Raw genomic sequence first — 18926 nt, 5'->3', positions numbered from 1 at the left:
AATAAATATAAGAGTTCCAAATAGACGTCTCTTCATTATCGTGAAGTTTCTATCTCAATGTGAGATGAGAGTTAGTCAAAAAATGAGCTGTACATATTATTTTTCCACTAAATGACAACGAGATCACGAATCGGCTGAAACAAAAATTTTCTAAGAAGTGGCTGAAATCACCGTGGAAAAGTTGACCACAGTTTGCATACTATGGAAACCTGTTGATTATCCTACATGAGATTTTTTTGAACTAGTAAGTAAATGATCAAAGCTGGTTCGGCTGTTTGGGAGTGGGAAATTTGACTCTCTGAGAGCTAATTAATTGGTCAGTAATCAGATCCACTGAGACATAGACAAGCATCGATACCGAAACCCAATACGGAAGTCAGTTGCCGCGATTCATCCTCTTTCGGACGTACACATTAGAGTAAAAGCCGAATCTGCGAGTGGGTGTAATGTAAACGAGAAATAGGCGGGAAATCTGAGGCAACAAATAAAACGGCTCGGGGTAGCCTTTCAAGTGAATTTGAATATCCCAAAGCCAGGCAATCCAGCGCGGTTTTTTCCGCCCTCGAGCAATGTCGATAAATTTCGGTATAAAAATCTTGTTTTTACTTGCTTGCCTGGCAGAAATTAAAGGAGAAATAACGACGCCTGAATCCGTAAAGCAAAGTTCCGATTTTTCGGGTAAAGGATCGAGGCAATTTCGTCCTGGCTCTTTTTTTTCCGGGCTTCCGCCACAGCTTCGGATTATACACGCCTCATCCTGGCGATGCCCATTCCTTTTATTTTTTCACTGTGAAACAAGAATTGACGATGCCGGTTTCATGCTGATACTTTGTTCACTACACGGAGAGAAAGGGTTATTTGAGTCAAGTGAGTTCCTTGCAATCATGTGAATTTTGTATCAAGAAAATGTGTGATTGGAATGACTGAAAATTAGATTGAAAGCACCGCGAGGCTTTGTTTAAAAAATATGAAATTATTGTATCAAAAAACTGAGTTTGTTTTAATACATGTTTTGTTGAGTCAAGAGTTCAATGGTTGAAACAGGTAATAAAATCTGTTGTTTCAAGAACCTTTTGCATTGATTGAACATTAAAGTTATTCAATCGCATAGAAACGTATTTTTCGAATGATATCATTGATAATTTTGCGGGACTTACCATATATTTAATGGGTAAAAGTCGGTAACTTATCGTTGCAGATGCAGAATTATAAATTAAACATGTGGCATTAGATCGATGTAAATTTTTTGTTGCTAGATTCACGTACTTATTTTCTTTGAAGTACCTAATCGTTTATGTCAACAAACATGCGACTTGTAGGAACAATACGTGAACTTCAAACGATATGATATTTAATTTAATAATATTTAATAATTTAATTTAAAATGTTCACTCGTTCAATACTTCACTCGATCGCAACGAGAAATACTTTTGTTTAATCAAAGAATTCGCTTGACTAAATCACTTTGACAAACTAATTAAATCGAAATTGTTTAATCGAAGTTATCGTATTTGGAACAAATAAGGAATACCAGATTGAAGTGAATGGACGCCAATGAAATATATTTTGTTAGTTCATATATTCCTGTCCCTCTGTGTTATTCCGAATATTGACGGGCTTGTAAACGATAAGTTTTGGACAAAGTTTACAGTCTACTAATAACTTCTCGTTATTCAAATAACTGCTCAACAAACCTTTTGTTGTTTCTTTTTAAAATTTTTTTTATGCCCTCATTTCAGCAGTCATTTATCAGTTTTCAATATAGTCATAATTTGCAGAAGTACGTGCGCCTGTGCTTTAAGCTAGAATCACGGAATCAAAGCACTCATCCCATAGCGTGTTTCTGGCGTTTATTAGAATCGCGGTATTTCACCCCTCCTAGCCCATAATTTTCTTACCTTCCAATTCATGCTATGAAAATAACAAGCTTAATGAGTCTCTCTCAGTCAAAGCATTCCCTTTCATTTCTTCACGTGACTCTACACGTTATATACTAAGATGTATGTTGTAACTTAACACACACACATATATATATATATTTACAAATTTCATGGATTTATGTAGCACAGTTTCAACGACCGTTGTAGTCTTACAATTAGTTTCATTACTCGGTGGTTGTATTGAGAAAAAATTCATTTGTCATAGTTACTATGGAATTCTAGTAAAATAGTTATTGTTTCCATAGCTCCTTACATTTTTCGATCCAATAAGGCCTTCGTATCGATTTACTGTTGTATCAACGTAAAAACATCGCAATAGTTACACGAAAATATAGTTCGAGTGACCATTATTTGAAAGAATTGTAACACGTACTAAATTTTCTACTTCTTCATCCCCAGAAATATATTTCTTGATAATCCTTGAAAATGAAAACAGTTCTGGACTCTGTACAGCAAACGCGACTAGAAATTTCTCTCGATACGTTTGCTGCTTCAGAGATATGAAAAAACTGATCTAGCTGCTTTCGACTGACTCTCGTAGCGCTGTTTCATCCCCTTCGCGTCACGCTTGTCAACTCTCCCTCTATTTCATAACTCTTGATGAAATTTATGACACACATCCCCGCCTTCCGCCCACGGTTATACACTTTGTCTCGAGGTATCTCGTCGCGATCTTATTACATTTTCTCCAAACTCGATTACCTTTTTCACAATCAGTATACATGTATTTATAATATATATACAGATATACACGCGGACTTTTCCGCTTTGATAAATTATCGACGTTTCTGATAAGGCTGAAGGGTGACGATAAACCACGAATAACTTGAACTCGATTCTTATTTCACTTCTCATTCTTCAAGATTTATCGCTATTCTTTGTCGGAATGGTAGAAAAGAAAAATGGAAAATTTGGCTATCGCAAATAAACTTTCTAACTCGACTGAATTTGTTAAAGTCGATCAATAACGAGTGAATAATCGTTCTAACGATAACAAGTTGCAGAAAAATTTTATTGAAAATGTTTTAATTATGCTACGATGAAACTCGGTTCAGTAGGTTCGTCAATTTTTTTTTTCTTCTTTACTTTACCCGTGATTCTTTTTGGCTCAATAACGGTAAGATTTTTTTTTACAATAACACACTGAGAGAAATTTTTAGTTCCGTTTACCGCTCAGTCCTTGACTGTTTTCATTTTTTACCGCAATCGAAAAATATAGTTCTAGGTAGAAAATGAAAATTAGATTTGTAGCTGTTACCGGAAAGTCTAGTATCCTTCACTATTCTTTCTCATTACGATCGCTGTTACTATATTTTCTTGTAACTGTTGCGAAAATTTAATGCTTGTGCAACAACAAATTGACGTTAAAGCCTTATTTAACTAAAAAAGTACGGTAAACCTCACAAACTGATTTTGCGTTGCAATAACCAAAAAAGGATCTACAATAGCGCAAAATGATTACGCGTACCTCGTTTTTCGTAATTCCAACAATATTCAAACAGTTTTCTTAACGATACTCGATTCACTGAATATTTCTAGTTACTACAACAAATGAAATTTGTCACAAATTTACACAAAGTTGTGTTTTGCACACTACGTCTCGCGAAAAAATTGTCCTACCTCAGGTTTCATTACGGGAAAACGATTCTTCTTCTCGTATGAAATCGAAAAGGAAAACGAAAAAGTTAACATTTTTCTCGGAAGTCCCTCCTTGATTAAGGAATCCACGCCGAGTACAACGAGCACCCCACTTCCGCTAACCTCAGGGTGAAATATCCTGTCTGGGGTTCCAATACGCGTCATGAAATTGGTTTGAGGTAGGTGTAAAAAGATTTGAAGAACCCGAGGGTCGATTTTATTCCTGGACAAAAGGTGCTTCTCGCTCTTTCCTCGTTCAAGTGCCTCGGGCACTTCGGTATCCAGGGCGAGAGAGTCGAAGAGGCAATGGCGCCTAGTTACCCAGTGCCAAAGTTCTCAGTCTTCGCTGACGCGGCGGCTCTCTCGACTTCCGGTTCCGCTGCAGCCTCGCTGGGTTGAATAAACGGCAACCCTTGCAGCCGCCTGGTTCTCAATGATTATTGAACCGTCCGCGTCTTCTAGCCTCTTAGAAAAAAGGCAATTATTCACGACTCGCCAGCAGCCGGGGTCGAGAAGCGAAATTGCATAAAGGCGAACCAATTATTTTATCGACCAGACCGATGTGCTTTATTGACCTTTGTCTTATCGAATTGCTGATCGCTTGCACGATTCTAAATTTCGCACTGCAGCCTTCGACTTTTCACATTTTAATGACGCAACACTTAGGAGTTCAGTTTTTTTTCAAGTATATTTACGTAGTCGTGGATGTCGGAAGAAAATTTTAGATATCTTTGAAACAACTATAACGTCAAAGCTATTGAATTTTCCCATTTGAATTGCATAGGATTTTTGGGCAATTTACTGTTGACTTTTGATCCGTAGTTTTCAAATTTTCATGAAATATTCACGATCATACACACAAAGAAAGGATTTGTTGAATTTATTAAATATTGCGATTAAACATGGCGAGAGAAATATTTTTTCGGTTCAAAGAAATATTATTTGATACGGCAAAAAAGTGGTCGGAACGGGAATTTGTGTTACCAAGTCAGGCTGAACTTATTTGATTTATCAAAACATTTCGTTCGCGATATTTGATCGACATATTTACCGAATTCGTCAATTTTTTCTTTTTTTACGTAGATCAAATATGCACAAGATTTTGGATCGTCTAATGCAACAAATCGACTGGAATACGGAAGGCCAAAAAATGACGTGAGAAGTATAATTATTTTTTACGAAACATTTATGCCTTCTATTTCCTACAGAATATGAATCTTTGAATTTCTACCTCGCAATTTTTTAAGCATAAAAACTTTGTGAAATATCTCGTATTTCCCTCGTACCAAATTTTTGATTTCTAGTGTGCTGTTATTACAATGTACGTTTTTTCTAATTCATTACTTTCAAAAACCATAAAAATACCCGTTGTTTTCAATCAAAAATATTTGGCTTGATAGTAACTCTGGTTGAACGAATGACGTCTGTTGAATCCAACGAAGCTCAAGTCGCTTGCGTTTAGATCATCAATAGCTCGCTAAAATCTATCTCATCGATGGTCGGTATAAAGTCTTGACCGTTCTCCACTCCCGTGGTCGGTACACCGGAAATTCTCAACAAAACCAGCCATCTAAGCATTGAACAAGAATTTGCATTCGACGTTTTATTGATCTGTTTCAACGAGCTTTTCTTTCGAAAATCGAATCACCGAATTGTGTTTCATTGATGACAGGAGGCATTCAAAAATTCGTTCAAATTTGATCGGATTCATCGAGTTAAAACAAAATTGGGTTTTGATACCGTCGTACGAAGACACATTCATGTTTGAAATCAGCTTTTCTTTCTTATCTGGCATATGAATATTATATTGAAAAATTTTGAGCATTAGGAAAGATATCGTAAGAAATGTAATTTTTTAGGGGTTTTTACGAACAGCTTCACATTACCAGGAATCGTAGCTTAGATGTGTTCAGAGGTTTTTAACGACTCGTCTATTTATATTTAAAATATACTCACGTATTTCCTTAGAAATAATGAATATTCGTTTAGGTCAGATATGTATACGTATATTTTTATACCCCATTTATAGATCGTTATTTATATACTAACGTTACATCGCTTATAACTATAAGTAATTACAACTAAAACTGTGATAAAATTGTGTATAATTGAAGTGTGCGTGTGTGTATAAATATTATATGCACACATATATACTATATCGGCTAAAAAGTATGTTTAAACTTATTAAAGAATAACTATACATAAATATATACTCATACATGTAATATACATATATAAAATTACTGTCAACTACGAATCACGTCCGATCGATTTACGACAATGACAATTATCTAATAATGAGTATCTTTAATTCTTCTTTACTTTTTGGCATTTATTTTTGATTCATTCGCCACGGTTGGCTCACGATCCTCTAAACAAAATTGTCGTATTTCTCTTTCAATAACAACCTTATTATTCCTGCGTGCAATCTTAGTAACAATTGCCACTGAAAGTTTCATCAACAATCTTCGGTCGTCCACTAACAAATATTATGATATATAAAACATCACAAGGGCTTAACATTAAAAGATAATATAATTAAGATTCGCGTACCTACAACATTTCTCCGGTGGGCTACAAGCTGTTGGGCCTTGAAATAATCGGATTTTCAACAGCCCAACCCCTCTGATAAAACTAACGAATATCAATATGGCAGCTAGAATTACAATTAAGCAGTATTTGTTTTTGAATAGCAGAATCCGAGATTCGTTTTCTAAATTAATTCATGGGTCACGTCTGGTAAAAACTTTAAACTGTTATTCGACTTAAATTGCAAACAGCAACAAAATGTTCCCTATCTTCGGTGTATGTGTTTCTTTGTGATTGCGTAAAGCCGGTTGATATTCAAAAATATCTCCATTTGTTACAAAATTGTTTAAAGTCCCATGGAACGTCGCATCGTGCATCGTGTTTGCACGACGATTCAAAGTCGTATAATTCATGTTATTCGCTCACCTAAGAAATTCAAACCAATCTTCGCTTTCGCTAAAATATTAATTCAACAGCAGCATTGTGATCATTGAATTGTGCAATTTGCCGACGATCGATTGGCTGCGAATTAATAACGTTCAATTTTCACCAATGACAATATGAATTATACATTCCGCAATTGAATTTACTGATCATCTGCAGTAAAATTTCATGCAACGCCGGTTTCTCTTCCACATTTTAATCCCTGCGTCGTTGTTAAATTGGGTCCTAATTTCAATTATCACGTTCACTGGGGCAGTGAAAACTTGATGCAAATATTTTTCGCGATAATCATGAAACAATAGTTGGATTCATAAAAGTTAGTGACAATGACACGATTACAGAAAAATATTGAGGAAAGAAGGAAGAACTGTAAAATTTGATTTTCAACACATTCGGGCCGAGTCTCCACTTTATTGCTAGACTAACAATCTCAATTCTTTTTTCCTTCCGAACTGAATTTGCAACTCAAGGGTAAAATCTCAAGATTTCTATTCCAAGTTCAAACCGCTTCAAATTTCTTTACGGTTCTTATGAATTTCTTTACGAATTATTTGGCCAGACATCTTCACCGGCTGTGTTGAATTTCAAATGCCATTATCCAAGAGAAAATCGAAGAATAACAACAAAACCGATACCATGGATCAAATTCGGGTTGAAATTAATTCCGACCAACTTCACCCACGCGACAAAAGTCTCGAATGCGAACTTTCTTCACTTCTGAATTAAAAAATAACAGTCAGTATCATGAATCCGTTCTCTTGGAATTTTCTCTACTTCCGTGTATATCCACGGTTTCAATTAAATTTCCGTTTTCCTTACACGTATCTTCTTTTAATCGTTGAGCAAAATATATGTGGAAAACATTTTCCGCGTAGGCCAAAAAAAAAAAAAAAAATGAATTTCCGTTCACGTACGAGTCCTTTTTCTTTGCTTATTATCTTCGCTTTGAAACCGAAAATTAGAACCGTCGATAGCAATTTGTTCACTGCATGTTTTCCGCTTCTTCACGGTTACACAGACGCTTTTCGTTCAACTTCTTCTCATTTGCAAATTCCGGGTGAAATATCGAGAAGCTTGTAAAAACCGAAAATCTTTTCAGGCCTTACGTTACAATTCGCAGCTGTTGCACGGTGTTTAATTCCGGTTACAGGATCAGAGTCACCCCTGTAATAATGACAAGAACTCGCCGGAGGGATGGTGTCCGTTTTAAAGCTCAAAATTCGTCCTAGACGAGTAAAAATTTAGGATGCAAAACGAGATCGTCTTTCCGCCAATCCGCACACTGAGAGAAATTTTTCTTCCGGTTACCGCTCAGTCCTTAACTATTTTCATATTTTCCGGAAACCGAAAAACATAGTTCTAGGTACGAAATGAAAATTAGTTTTCTAGCTGTCACCGGAAAGTCTAGTAGATCTGTTACTATTCTTTCTCATTGCGATAACTATTACTATATTTTCTTGCAACTGTTGCGAAAATTTAACGCTCGTGCAACGATAAATCGACGATAAAGCATTGTTTGACTAAAAAAGTAGACCAAACCTCAGAAACTGATTTTGCGTTGCAATAACCAAAAAAGGATCGACGATATCGCAAAATGGTTAGGCGTACCTCGTTTTTCGTAATACCAACAATATTCAAACAGTTTTTTTTAACGATACCTGTTTGACTGAATTTTTCCAGTTACTCCAACAAATGAAATTTTTCTCAGTGCAGGATCTCCGCAGGATCACCGCAAGGACCGCGATAACCGTGGTCGGCGCACGTTTCAGGTTTCGAATTTAGGAGGAAAAGTTCCTCGGTATACCGCTGGCCGAAAGGTGCTTCCAGAGTCCGGTGATGAGGGGCACATCGCGGAAGTTGTCGGCCCTGGGCTATAAGGGCTACGAGCACATCAAGTCGACCGACCTGGACTCGCCCCAGGCGTTCTGCCCCGCCAAGGGCGAAGGTGAAGGTCGCGGAGTGACGAGCCGCGTCGGCGTCGGCGTCGCTCTGAGCGTCGACATCGGGATGCTCGTCGGCGAGTTGTTGTTCCTCGTGTTTTTATTGTCCACTCCCGTTTCCTCCTCGAAGCAAACCTGCCATATGCGCAGAAAGAGGAACGGTTCAAATAACGAGGCACTCGTTGGGAGGGACGAACATTTTTGTATAATTATCAGTGAAGGAGAAATATAAACTTCGTGGGTGTCAACGGTTAAAACTGTTTATTTAAATTGGCTGAAGTTTCGGTCAAAGCAAAAGATCCACGATCCTCGTAGCCTGCAAGAAAAAATTTTATACTTTTTCGTTCTGTTTTAATGGGAATTTAATGTAACAAAAGTAAATCAAAATGTTTTTAAATTTAACAAAGTTTTACAATTGATATTGTTTTACCGAATTAAACGATATAACACACAGATGCGAATATAACAATAGTAAATCACAATGATTCACCCTTTCAACCGAATTTATCGATATCAAGCGAGAATCTTTGTCAATATTCAAAACATGGTTATTTACCGCTGTTATACTGATGGTAAGTTCCCCTTAAAATGTAATGAAAAAATGCAAGTATACAATTTTTTCATGCAAGCTCCTCAGCTAATTTACATAAACTGTTCTTACCGTTTATACCCACGAAGTTTGTGTTTCTCCCTCCTTAATTCAAAGGTCAAGAAAAAATTCACATATATAGTTATTAGGATGGTTTTTATTTTCAACTTTTTCGAATATTTATTCTATTGCTCTCCGGATTGATTTCGAATAAATCAATAAAAATCTGCTTCAAAGCGCAGATCTCTATCTCAATTTTAAGCCTCCCCGCAACGACTGTGAAGTTTGCCATTTGAAAAAACACACGTTTTTACTAGACTTTTAGTATATATTTAGACGGTCGCAGAAACAATTGTTTGTAAAACAATATGTTACTGTGAGAAATCAGTAAGCATTGATTCTAATATTCAATAAAAATATCGGCATCGTCTATAGGGCATTCTATGTCAGCTTTATCAATTAGAATTTGACATTTTTGTGAGCTTGATATCAACGGACAATACATAAATGGACACGATCCATTGACGATGCTGATATTTTTTATCAAATAACAACATTTATTTCCGATTTCGTACGCTTGGATATTTTTTAGAAATAGTTAGTCCTACGATAAAATATATGGATATTGAAAGTTGAGTAAAAATGTTTATAGTTTATACGGCAAACTTTACAGATCTTGCCGACAGGATTTTGGGTTGAGATAAAGACCTATACGTTCGAGAAAATTTCCGTTTATTCACATGGAACCAATTTTATGTTTTTGAAATAAAGCATGGGTATTTAAATTTTTTTTTGTAAATACACTTTTTGAGTCTTGATTAATACTCAATTTATGAATATCTCGTAATAAATAAATAAAATGTGTCAATTTTAGCCAGTCAAATTTGTCGAGGGTTGAAACAGAGAAGAGTTGAATCAGATGAGAAGCTGAAAATATGTACTAACGGTGTGTTGAACAAAAATAAAAAAATTTGCATCAGTTTAGCTGCTAAAAATTCATGAATGCCGACTTGTATTTTAGCCTTTCAAGGCTCATGATGAAAGCTTAATTTTTAAATGTTCACTACAGGTTAGACGCAAAGTCGCGTGTGGATTTCTAGGCTGCGAATGATGTCATTCTACGTTAGAAAAAAAAAAAACTACATACCCACGAATTTTCCTTTGGCTTAGAATCGGACGATAAATCGATCAGGAGATTCTTCTGAGTCTCATTGATGTTGTTACGTTTTACATTTTGGTTATTCTGTCGGTTGTGTTTCTCGTTGTTTTTCGTCTCGTTGACGATCTTGTCGTGATATTCTGTAAATCGTTTTACAAATGTGTAAAAGATTATTTTATAAAGTAAACGTATACCTATCACGTGCAAATTATATTGAAAATCACAACTTTGAGCGAATACAAAATGCACGAAATTTTGTAAAAAACACTTAAAATAATTAAATAATATACAATGAGTAATAATTCGCTGTGTGTAAAACATAAACATCTCAAAATTTGGTAAGTTTTTCAATGCGATCGCAAACAAATATTACAAGTGCGTGATTCATAAACGATCACCTGATTTTCAAATTCTCTTGGAAAAAGTTTAATTTTCATACAAAATACGTACAATTATCTAAATGCATAGAGAAGCTTTACAGATGCATAAAAATTTCAATTCATATTCTGTATTCGGTTAAATTTATTTTCATTATTTTGATTAAAGAATATTCCGAATCGATGATAGAAAAGATTCATTTTCGGAGCTCGTGCAAAACTTTTACGTTCGATCTATATTCTTTTCAAATTGGCAACTTCAACCCCGCGCCCTATCTATTATGGTTCAATATTTACCAATACAATTTTCGTCGGTCATCGGAGGGCTCTTGTCAGTTGTATGGTGAATACGAGGATCGACTTGAGTCAGCTGCCAGGCCTGATACGCTGTGTTGAAGGCCTGAGCCACCGTGAGAGTAACAGTCTGGGCCATTTTCCTCTTAGGGCATAGAAAAGCGTGACACTCCATTGTCTCGTTGAGGTTTGTCGCGATGAAGGCGAAAACATGATCGTGGGTCGCGTCAGCCGAACAGTAAGAGATCCTATTAATTAAAGTTCCAAATGAAAACCCTTCGTTAGCGTAGGTGTTTCGAATGCCGGATTTTCACGGACGGAGAGACGCTTAAAAAATTTCAGAATTTACCATATACGCAGAGCGACGCTGTTCATTACGATTCCCGAAACCATTTATCCCGCAAAAGATTTATTCGCATCCTAGGAACTTTCCTCAAACCACAATATAATCCGCTTTATCATAATCAGCCTGATCCGATTATATTCGCTACGAATTATTACTCAGCGTTACATTATATTGTTTATTTTCTTTATACCGATTCCGTTGGATAGAGAGAGAGAGTTTTTGCACAAGACAGAGTTTGAAAAAATACGTTTGGTTTTCAATTTTTCACTGTCCAAAAGGAATTTAAAAGTTTAAACGAATGAAAATAACTTCTTTAGTCCTCTCTGTTTGAACCTTATTGAATATGATGGGATTGAGAATACCAACATGTAGAACTTGACGCCATTTTGTTGGCGAATAATTGGCAAAACGTGTGCCATTTGTCAGGACTCGCCTCTTCAGCCTCCGGTACAATTAGTAACGGCTAGAACATCGTATAGGGTAAAATGGGGATTCTCCACGCTATCCTTAAACTAATTGCAAGTGGCTTTACACGCGAGTTTGCGGGGGGTTGGGAAGGGCCAAAGGACGGGGCGTAAAGCTTCGAGGGTTTCGAAGGTCATCGGAAAAGCTAATGAAAGGTTGGAAAACGAGCATTGAAAGAGCGGGTGAAATCCTACGAAGGAGTTATTAATCGAGATTGAGAAATTTAAATACAATCGTTGACGACGATCAAGACCAAAGGGTCTCGAGTGGGTGGCTTCCGCTACTCGCTCCGGGGAATTTCGAGATTTATTCAAGTAATTAAACGTCGAGAAACGCGCGCGTTCAGAACGCTGAAACATAATTCAATGCCTGGTTGTTGAAAATAATTCAACGCTGAGCTTTAATGAAAATTTTCGCAACGAGGTATCAAGATGTAGTCTTGAGTTATTCGTCTCCGTTTTCGCGAATAATTTCCTCGCACGCAAAAGCGAATAATAACGTTTGAATTTGCCTGCAGACTTCAATCGATACGTGCCAGGCGAATATTCGCTCGACCGAAAAGCAGCCGGCAGTGAACCGATCGCGGAAGCGTAATGGAACAGGGAATAAAGTTAGCCTTTCAGTTAGCGGAGCCGCTTGGAGCATACATGCGGGGAAAAGTGGGCACTCAGCCGCTAGTTTTCCGAGGAAAATAAACTTTCGTTCAACGTTTTAATTCACCTGTAAATCGAGACCTGGAGCTGATCCTCTTCCGTTGCCACATCGGTCATGCGAATTCCCCGTAGGCTAACCGCCAGGGACACCCTCTGCAATTTTTTTCCACTCGCTTTTGCCTGAAGGAAGAACAAAACATTTCAGAGCTTTTGTTAGCGTGCTATATACGTATAAGAAAAATTGCCGTTATTTTTTCCACTACGCAGGATGAAAATATACAGAGAAATAAGATTAGGAAGCGAACCTTTTTTTCAGTTGCTAAAACTAAGATGTAAATAAATTCCAGTACGGGTAATTCAACATTGGTACCTTATTATCGCACAGAAATGAAAATAAATTTTAAAAAAATATTACAACAAATCCGTGTCGATTTCTTTCGCACTATAATTTCACTCCCCAACTCAGCGTGCACGATTGAATGAACGTAAATTTGTAATTACGCCTGATTCTGTACCTTTAAAAAACGCTTAAAATTAACACGCGCAATTTTGTCCAAACTATGTGTTCAGGGTTGACAAACAGGCAGATAGCGGATGCGTTAACAAGTTTTGCAGAGAATTATTATTCAGCGGAATGATTTAAGGATCGTGAAAACAAGCTGGCGCGACTGTGTGACCCAAAATTTTGGGGCTGGCACGAATCTGTCGTGTGGTCAGAATAGAAAGGGTGGCCCTTACTCAACGTGCTTCGCTCGCATCGAAAACCCCCCGGCAAAACCACCTACGAGGATTTCCAACAGGCAATGTCTGTTAAGCCTGACGCTTTTTGTGTATCACCATCGAGGGGGGTGGTCCAATGCTGCCTGGAGATATCAGAGGCTCGAAAAATATGCCCGTGTTTTTTTCGCGCGCATGAACCTCCGGGCCTTCGATCGATCTACGGAATTATCATCCCATGGAGAAAAAGCTTCCCTTTCGAATGATCGTGACCTGAGATTTATACTTTCTTGGAATTACATTTTAACCGATTTTCAAATGTAAAATCCACTAGGTCATGTTTTGCAAACAATTTTTATAATACTATTAAAATCTGACTGACGAATATCAATTCAAAGTTGCGAAACCGTGAAGCAGATTGCGGAATAGTTCACCGAGGCCATGCTCAGGGTCTTCGTAACTCAAGTCATGATGGACCATTTCTTGAGCAGAAAAGTAGGCGGGTTTCATCCGGAAATTATACTATATAAAACCTCTCTCAAAAAAGATCTTACGGTACTCTCCGTTTTGTTGAAAATTACCGCAGTTCCAGCCACGCCGTTATCAGTGTTAAACGGACTCGACTTTCCCGTCCTTCGAATCATTCAGAAACGTTTCAGATTTCATAAGTTTCTCTAATTTCCCACTGGCCTTAATTTTCAAGTGCAAAAACCAAACCACCCGATTGACTAAAGGGTTCACAAGACCGAAAATTCAGGATCGATTGGGTTATTACATTGTTTACACGAGATGACTGACTTCTTTCTGATCCGAAATTCAATATCGTGAAAATTATCGAGTTTCCGAAAATCTTGTGTGGACATTTTGAGCGGGCTTGGTTCTTTGTTATTTACTTTGAAGCTTCCCAGGAGCTGCGAGAAGTTTTTAGCAAACAAAGGGTTTCCGAGCAGCGAAGCTCGGGAGGATTACACGCGGCACGTATACGAGATGAGGAGAACCTGAAACTTCATTACGAAGCCGTGCCGGACACTTGCGCGTTCCTCGTTGAAGAGACCTCCTGGAAGAATGACGGTATCGCAGAGTACACCTCGGCCACCTCGAACGGAAGTAATATACACACACCGCCATTTTTGAAGCTCTCAGGGACGAGTTTTGACGAGTTAGAAACGCCTCTTTAACCTCCTCGCGTTTCAAGCTCAACGGATTCGCGAAACTCCTCAGCGTTGGGTTAAGGAACGATGGTATCGGGTGTTAAGCATCCGGATAATGAGTCGACCGAACTTTGAACTTCCTCGGTTGTCCGCTGCACGGTCATCGTTCAGGGTGTTCGTCTTCGAGACGTACTGGGAATGTTTGACCTTAAATTTTGACAAGGTGGGCACTTGTCGTTCAGCAGCTAATTAGAGGTTGAGAGCCGGAATTCCGAATTGTCAGAGTTCAGAACGACCGTTTCATCGAATGGTCAAAGTCCCGAACAGCAAGTAATACCGAAGTGTCAAACTCTTCTTCTTCGAAACTACAAATTGTCGCATAATCGAATGGTACAAACCCTGAATGGGTAGAAGTTTTGACCATTTGTAGTTTCCGCCGTTCGAAATGTCGGTACTTCTCAATTTTATATTTCGGAATTACTATGTATGTACAGAACTCAGCTAACCGACGCTTTGCGCTGTGAGTTATTGTTTTAATAAATGAATAATGAATTCCTTTGTCGTTTCACTGAGCACAATTTCCATCATCGGGTGACTGGGATTATACATTTTTTTCAAACTTAAGTCGTACCTCGACTGAGTAATCCTGCAATCAGACTTAGACTCTGAACAACTCTATTTCTTAAAGTCTGAGAAGCTGATCCTCCTATTGCGTTTTCAATGCACAGAAGAAATTGGATATCTTAATTGCACTCTGTCGCAATCCTGCTCGTTGGGGTCGCCGGAGGACAGGATATCCGAAGTACGTCAAAAGAGGTGAATTTCTGGGGAGTTAATGAGACCGTAACCATTCGTCCCAGACTCATCTCGGTGATTTTTGTTTCACTGACGGTAACGCGGTAGGAAAAGACTCTCATTCTACACGAATGATCAATGCCATTCCTGATCGACGTCACAACGAATGATTTCCTACATCTGCTCTTCCACCTTGAACCATTCGTCATGCTCTATGCAAATAACGCTCCTTGAAGTCTTTTGGCAACACAGGAACACGATACGATTCAATATAAATCACTGGATTACCGATCGAAGCCACCTCGTACAGATCACTTCAAAATAAGAAGCTTCAAGGAGCAGAGAGAAAGAGAGAGAGAAAAATGTTGGATGCAGCGCCAGTTATCAACGAGACGAATCGGAACCTCGTATTTCGAAACGTACCAAACTCGGATCCCCCGCATGAATCTTGGTCCAAGGATAAAAACTGGTTCGACGGTTAAAGGGGAGTCGAGAGGCAATGAAAACGTTGTTTGCACAGGTAGAAGGTACGTGCAGGACAGTGGAGGACGTACGTAGAGCACTTGGAACGGACGAATGTCGAGCAAGACTGTAACAGCCAAAATGTCCTGGCACGATCGCGCGGACCAAACGAAGGACTTTGGTAGAAGCGAAGGATATCACGGCACTAAGGTAGCACTTTTTGTGGACGTGAATAAAAGTCACGTTTATTTGATTCGCCCATTCTTCACTCCTATCTACGGAAGCTCGGAAAACGTGTACGATCCTGAAATATATTCATCAGTTTCCAGCCTACCTCCACTCCGTTTTTGAATAAAATTCAAACTCCACAAAGTATCCTAATCGCTTGAACTCTCAGAGAGGAGAAACGACTCCTGACAAATGGTCACCGAATTGGGGTGTTATAGGACCGGTTGTTTGTTCTGTCTCCTTCTTCTTCATCCCCTGGAACGATCCAATATTTGTCTGGATATTTGTGAGCTATCGTGTCGGATTATACAGATGTCAATAACCTACGAATGGCGCGACTAACCTCCCCTCCTAACTCCAACCCTGCACCAACATTTCCGCATTATAATACGCGGATCCTGCGCTCTCGCAAACTCACGCAGGCACGAATTCCGCCGGAAGAGGATATTTGCACCCTCGGAATTCAACGCAAAAATGAAAACTATTCGCGGGATTTGACGGTGGACGTGAGGCTCTTCAAAGGATGCAGGATTCGGATTATGTGCATCGAAAATACATTTATACTGGAAATGCTTTATCGGGTATTCAGCAAATTTGACGTCATTTCTCACTATATTGTGAAGAGCCTTCTATAGTTTTGGATCCCAAATAATTCTTGACTCTCCGCCGATCGCGGTTGAAGGAATATTCCTTGGGGTCATCTCGATTCGATTGAGAATTTTATTCAAAATAGTACAAGTTTTAAAAAAAAGTGTGATATAATTTACAGCTGGACGTTTTTTGTTTTTTTTTTTTTTTTTAGATCGCCAGCATTGAATTATTTTTATTTAAATTTTAATTTTCAATCAAGACTATGAAAGATTCTTCACAAAACAACGTCAAACTTAGAATCAGAGTGGGTTTTATTGTAACCAGTGTTTCCCATATTTCATTTGAATTGACTAGTTATAAGTTTGATATATTTTTATACGTTTATAATAATTAAAGTAGTATTAAAAGAATAAGAAAGTTATTCGGAATTGAATTCTTTCTCAGGGAGTAATTCATTGCAACTGGCTAACGGAGTTGAGATGGTGTAAATTGTGAAAAACGCAATTTCAAAGTGAACAAGATCAATCCGAACTGAATAAATTTCTCAGTAATATTTTGGCAGTAATTTCCGTATATGTCTTACACACATAATTGCTTTAAGCAGGATTAAAAATGCTTGTTTCAGTCAAAATTAGTTAGAACCAAAAATGACGTACATTCAGAATGTGTTAACTAATTCCAGTAGAGCTTGAAAAAAATTTGACATTGTCTGAAACCGATTTATTTGTCAATCACAGTTGAATTGACACCAAACGAATTTTGAATGAAAAAATTTATGCAAAATAAAAAAAATGTTTCACTTTTCTAGATGGTTAAAAAAAAAAGGCATTTCAATGACTAACGAGGGATTATTCGAAATACTCTGCTGATCATGTATAAAAATATTCAAATCAGTTCGTGCAGAAGTAATTCCGTATGGGTGAAAATTTTTAAACACCTATTCAACGAGGTAAAACGAAAAATACTTGGCTCATATTTTTTTTCAGATTAAACAAAAATTGAAACAAATCTAGCAGATTCGGAAATATAACAATATGGCGTCACCCATGCTAAGTAATATGTATATTATATTACAAAATCAATAAAATTCAATTGCTTGTATAATCCGCAATTATATTTTTTTAGGAAAAAGAGAAAATGTGATCAGATTGTTCTATATATCTTTAAATTCTATCCACAGAGAAGATTAATTCCTTCTTAACGCAGAGACCAAATTCTGAGAAAAGTGTTATTCCAATAAATGTATCGTCTCTTCCGATTTTCAAGATCCGAATATGAATATTCATCACCACGACCGCCGATTCATTTCCAACAATTGCTCGTTCGGGATCGTCGATATGATTTTCATTAACGACCCCTCTGAAAACCAAAACAAAAAAAAAACTATCAGACACGTACCTACTCAACGAATTGTTCACCTTCCGAATACTTCTGCTATACTCAATGATCCAAGGAAAACGTTAAAAACCCTTTTCGCAAGATCCTAAGATCCCGAAACAGAACGATACTCGTTACCCGTGAACGTAGCACAAAAATTGAGGAAAAACGAAGCAGGAAAAAAAAAGAAAGGAAATTGGATTCTCCAGGAAAGTAGGGGACTAAGCATCTCGAATTTCCGGTACAACGAGGCTTCTCCTCCGTTTCTCGTGAGAATCCCACCGTATGTTGAAAGATTTCCTAACGCATCAGCCGCGCCTAAGAGTGGAGGCACAAAACTGTCCTTGTGTAAAATGTTTCACGGTCTTTCGTCAGGCGTGCATTGAATCCCTATGTCTACGGGGTGTATCGAGCAGACACAGGCATAGGTACCATGGTGATGATGGTTTTGATGGCCTCGGCGGTGGCCTCCTCGCTGGAGGGCGTCTCGACGAGGGTGCTTCCCAGGTATTTCAGAGAGAACGTGGCCTCCGCCGGATCCTCGGCGTCTTCCTGGCCCCCGCCGCCCCCGACACCCCCCTCGACGCACTCGCGGCTGTTGGCGAGAGCCCATTCCTCGCACAGCTCTGGAACAAGGTTTGAAAAAAGTATAAGAAAAGTATAAGACGCGTTGATGCATGTGCCTTGGTTACGGGTACGGGTGCAGCGCTTCGAGGCTATCGGGACGCAATATCGCGTCTGGCGAACCGGAAACTATAGTGCTTGAGTGAGGGGAAATTTACAGCTTCTCGTTGAGGATTTTGCACCGAGAGAAATTTTTAGTTCCGGTTACCGCTCATTACTCGACTATTTTCATTTTTTACCACAATCGAAAAATATAGTTCTAGGTAGAAGATGAAAATTAGTTTTCTAGCTGTTACCGGAAAGTCTGGTATACGTTACTATTCTTTCTCATTACGATCACTGTTGCTGTATTTTCTTGCAACTGTTGCGAAAATTTAACGCTTGTGCAACAATAAATCGATGTTAAAGCGTTGTTTAACTAAAAAAAATAGAGGAAACCTCAGAAACTGATTTTGCGTTGCAATTACCAAAAAAGGATCGACAATTAACAATGTTCAATCAGTTTTTTTAGCGATACTTGTTTTACTGAATTTTTCTGGTTACTATAACAAATGAAATTTTCCTTAGTGTGGCTTGCCGAAAGTCGTTGCTTGTTATTAATTTTACG

General features: G+C 38.1%; 1 protein-coding gene across 3 annotated transcripts in view; it reads right to left on the bottom strand.

Annotated features, from left to right (window-relative positions):
* Window positions 1-1060: 1060 nt before the first annotated feature.
* The window catches only part of LOC124210759 (low density lipoprotein receptor adapter protein 1-B), a 56755-nt gene continuing 38889 nt past the window's right edge, over window positions 1061-18926 (bottom strand). For 2 of the 3 annotated variants that reach the window (XM_069133089.1, XM_046609077.2), the window contains 5 exons: window positions 18128-18321; window positions 12442-12554; window positions 10914-11158; window positions 10228-10379; window positions 1061-8626 (listed from right to left, as the gene is read on the bottom strand). In XM_069133089.1, coding sequence (XP_068989190.1) covers window positions 8432-8626; window positions 10228-10379; window positions 10914-11158; window positions 12442-12554; window positions 18128-18321 — 899 coding nt within the window. In that variant the 3' untranslated portion in view covers window positions 1061-8431. The remainder of the gene's footprint in view (window positions 8627-10227; window positions 10380-10913; window positions 11159-12441; window positions 12555-18127; window positions 18322-18926) is intronic. The other variant, XM_046609078.2, reaches the window with a different exon arrangement.

Source organism: Neodiprion pinetum, chromosome 1 (assembly GCF_021155775.2).
Source record: "Neodiprion pinetum isolate iyNeoPine1 chromosome 1, iyNeoPine1.2, whole genome shotgun sequence".
NCBI lineage: Eukaryota > Metazoa > Arthropoda > Insecta > Hymenoptera > Diprionidae > Neodiprion > Neodiprion pinetum.
Note: the sequence above shows the minus strand (reverse complement) of the source record. Positions and strands in the feature narration are given on the sequence as shown.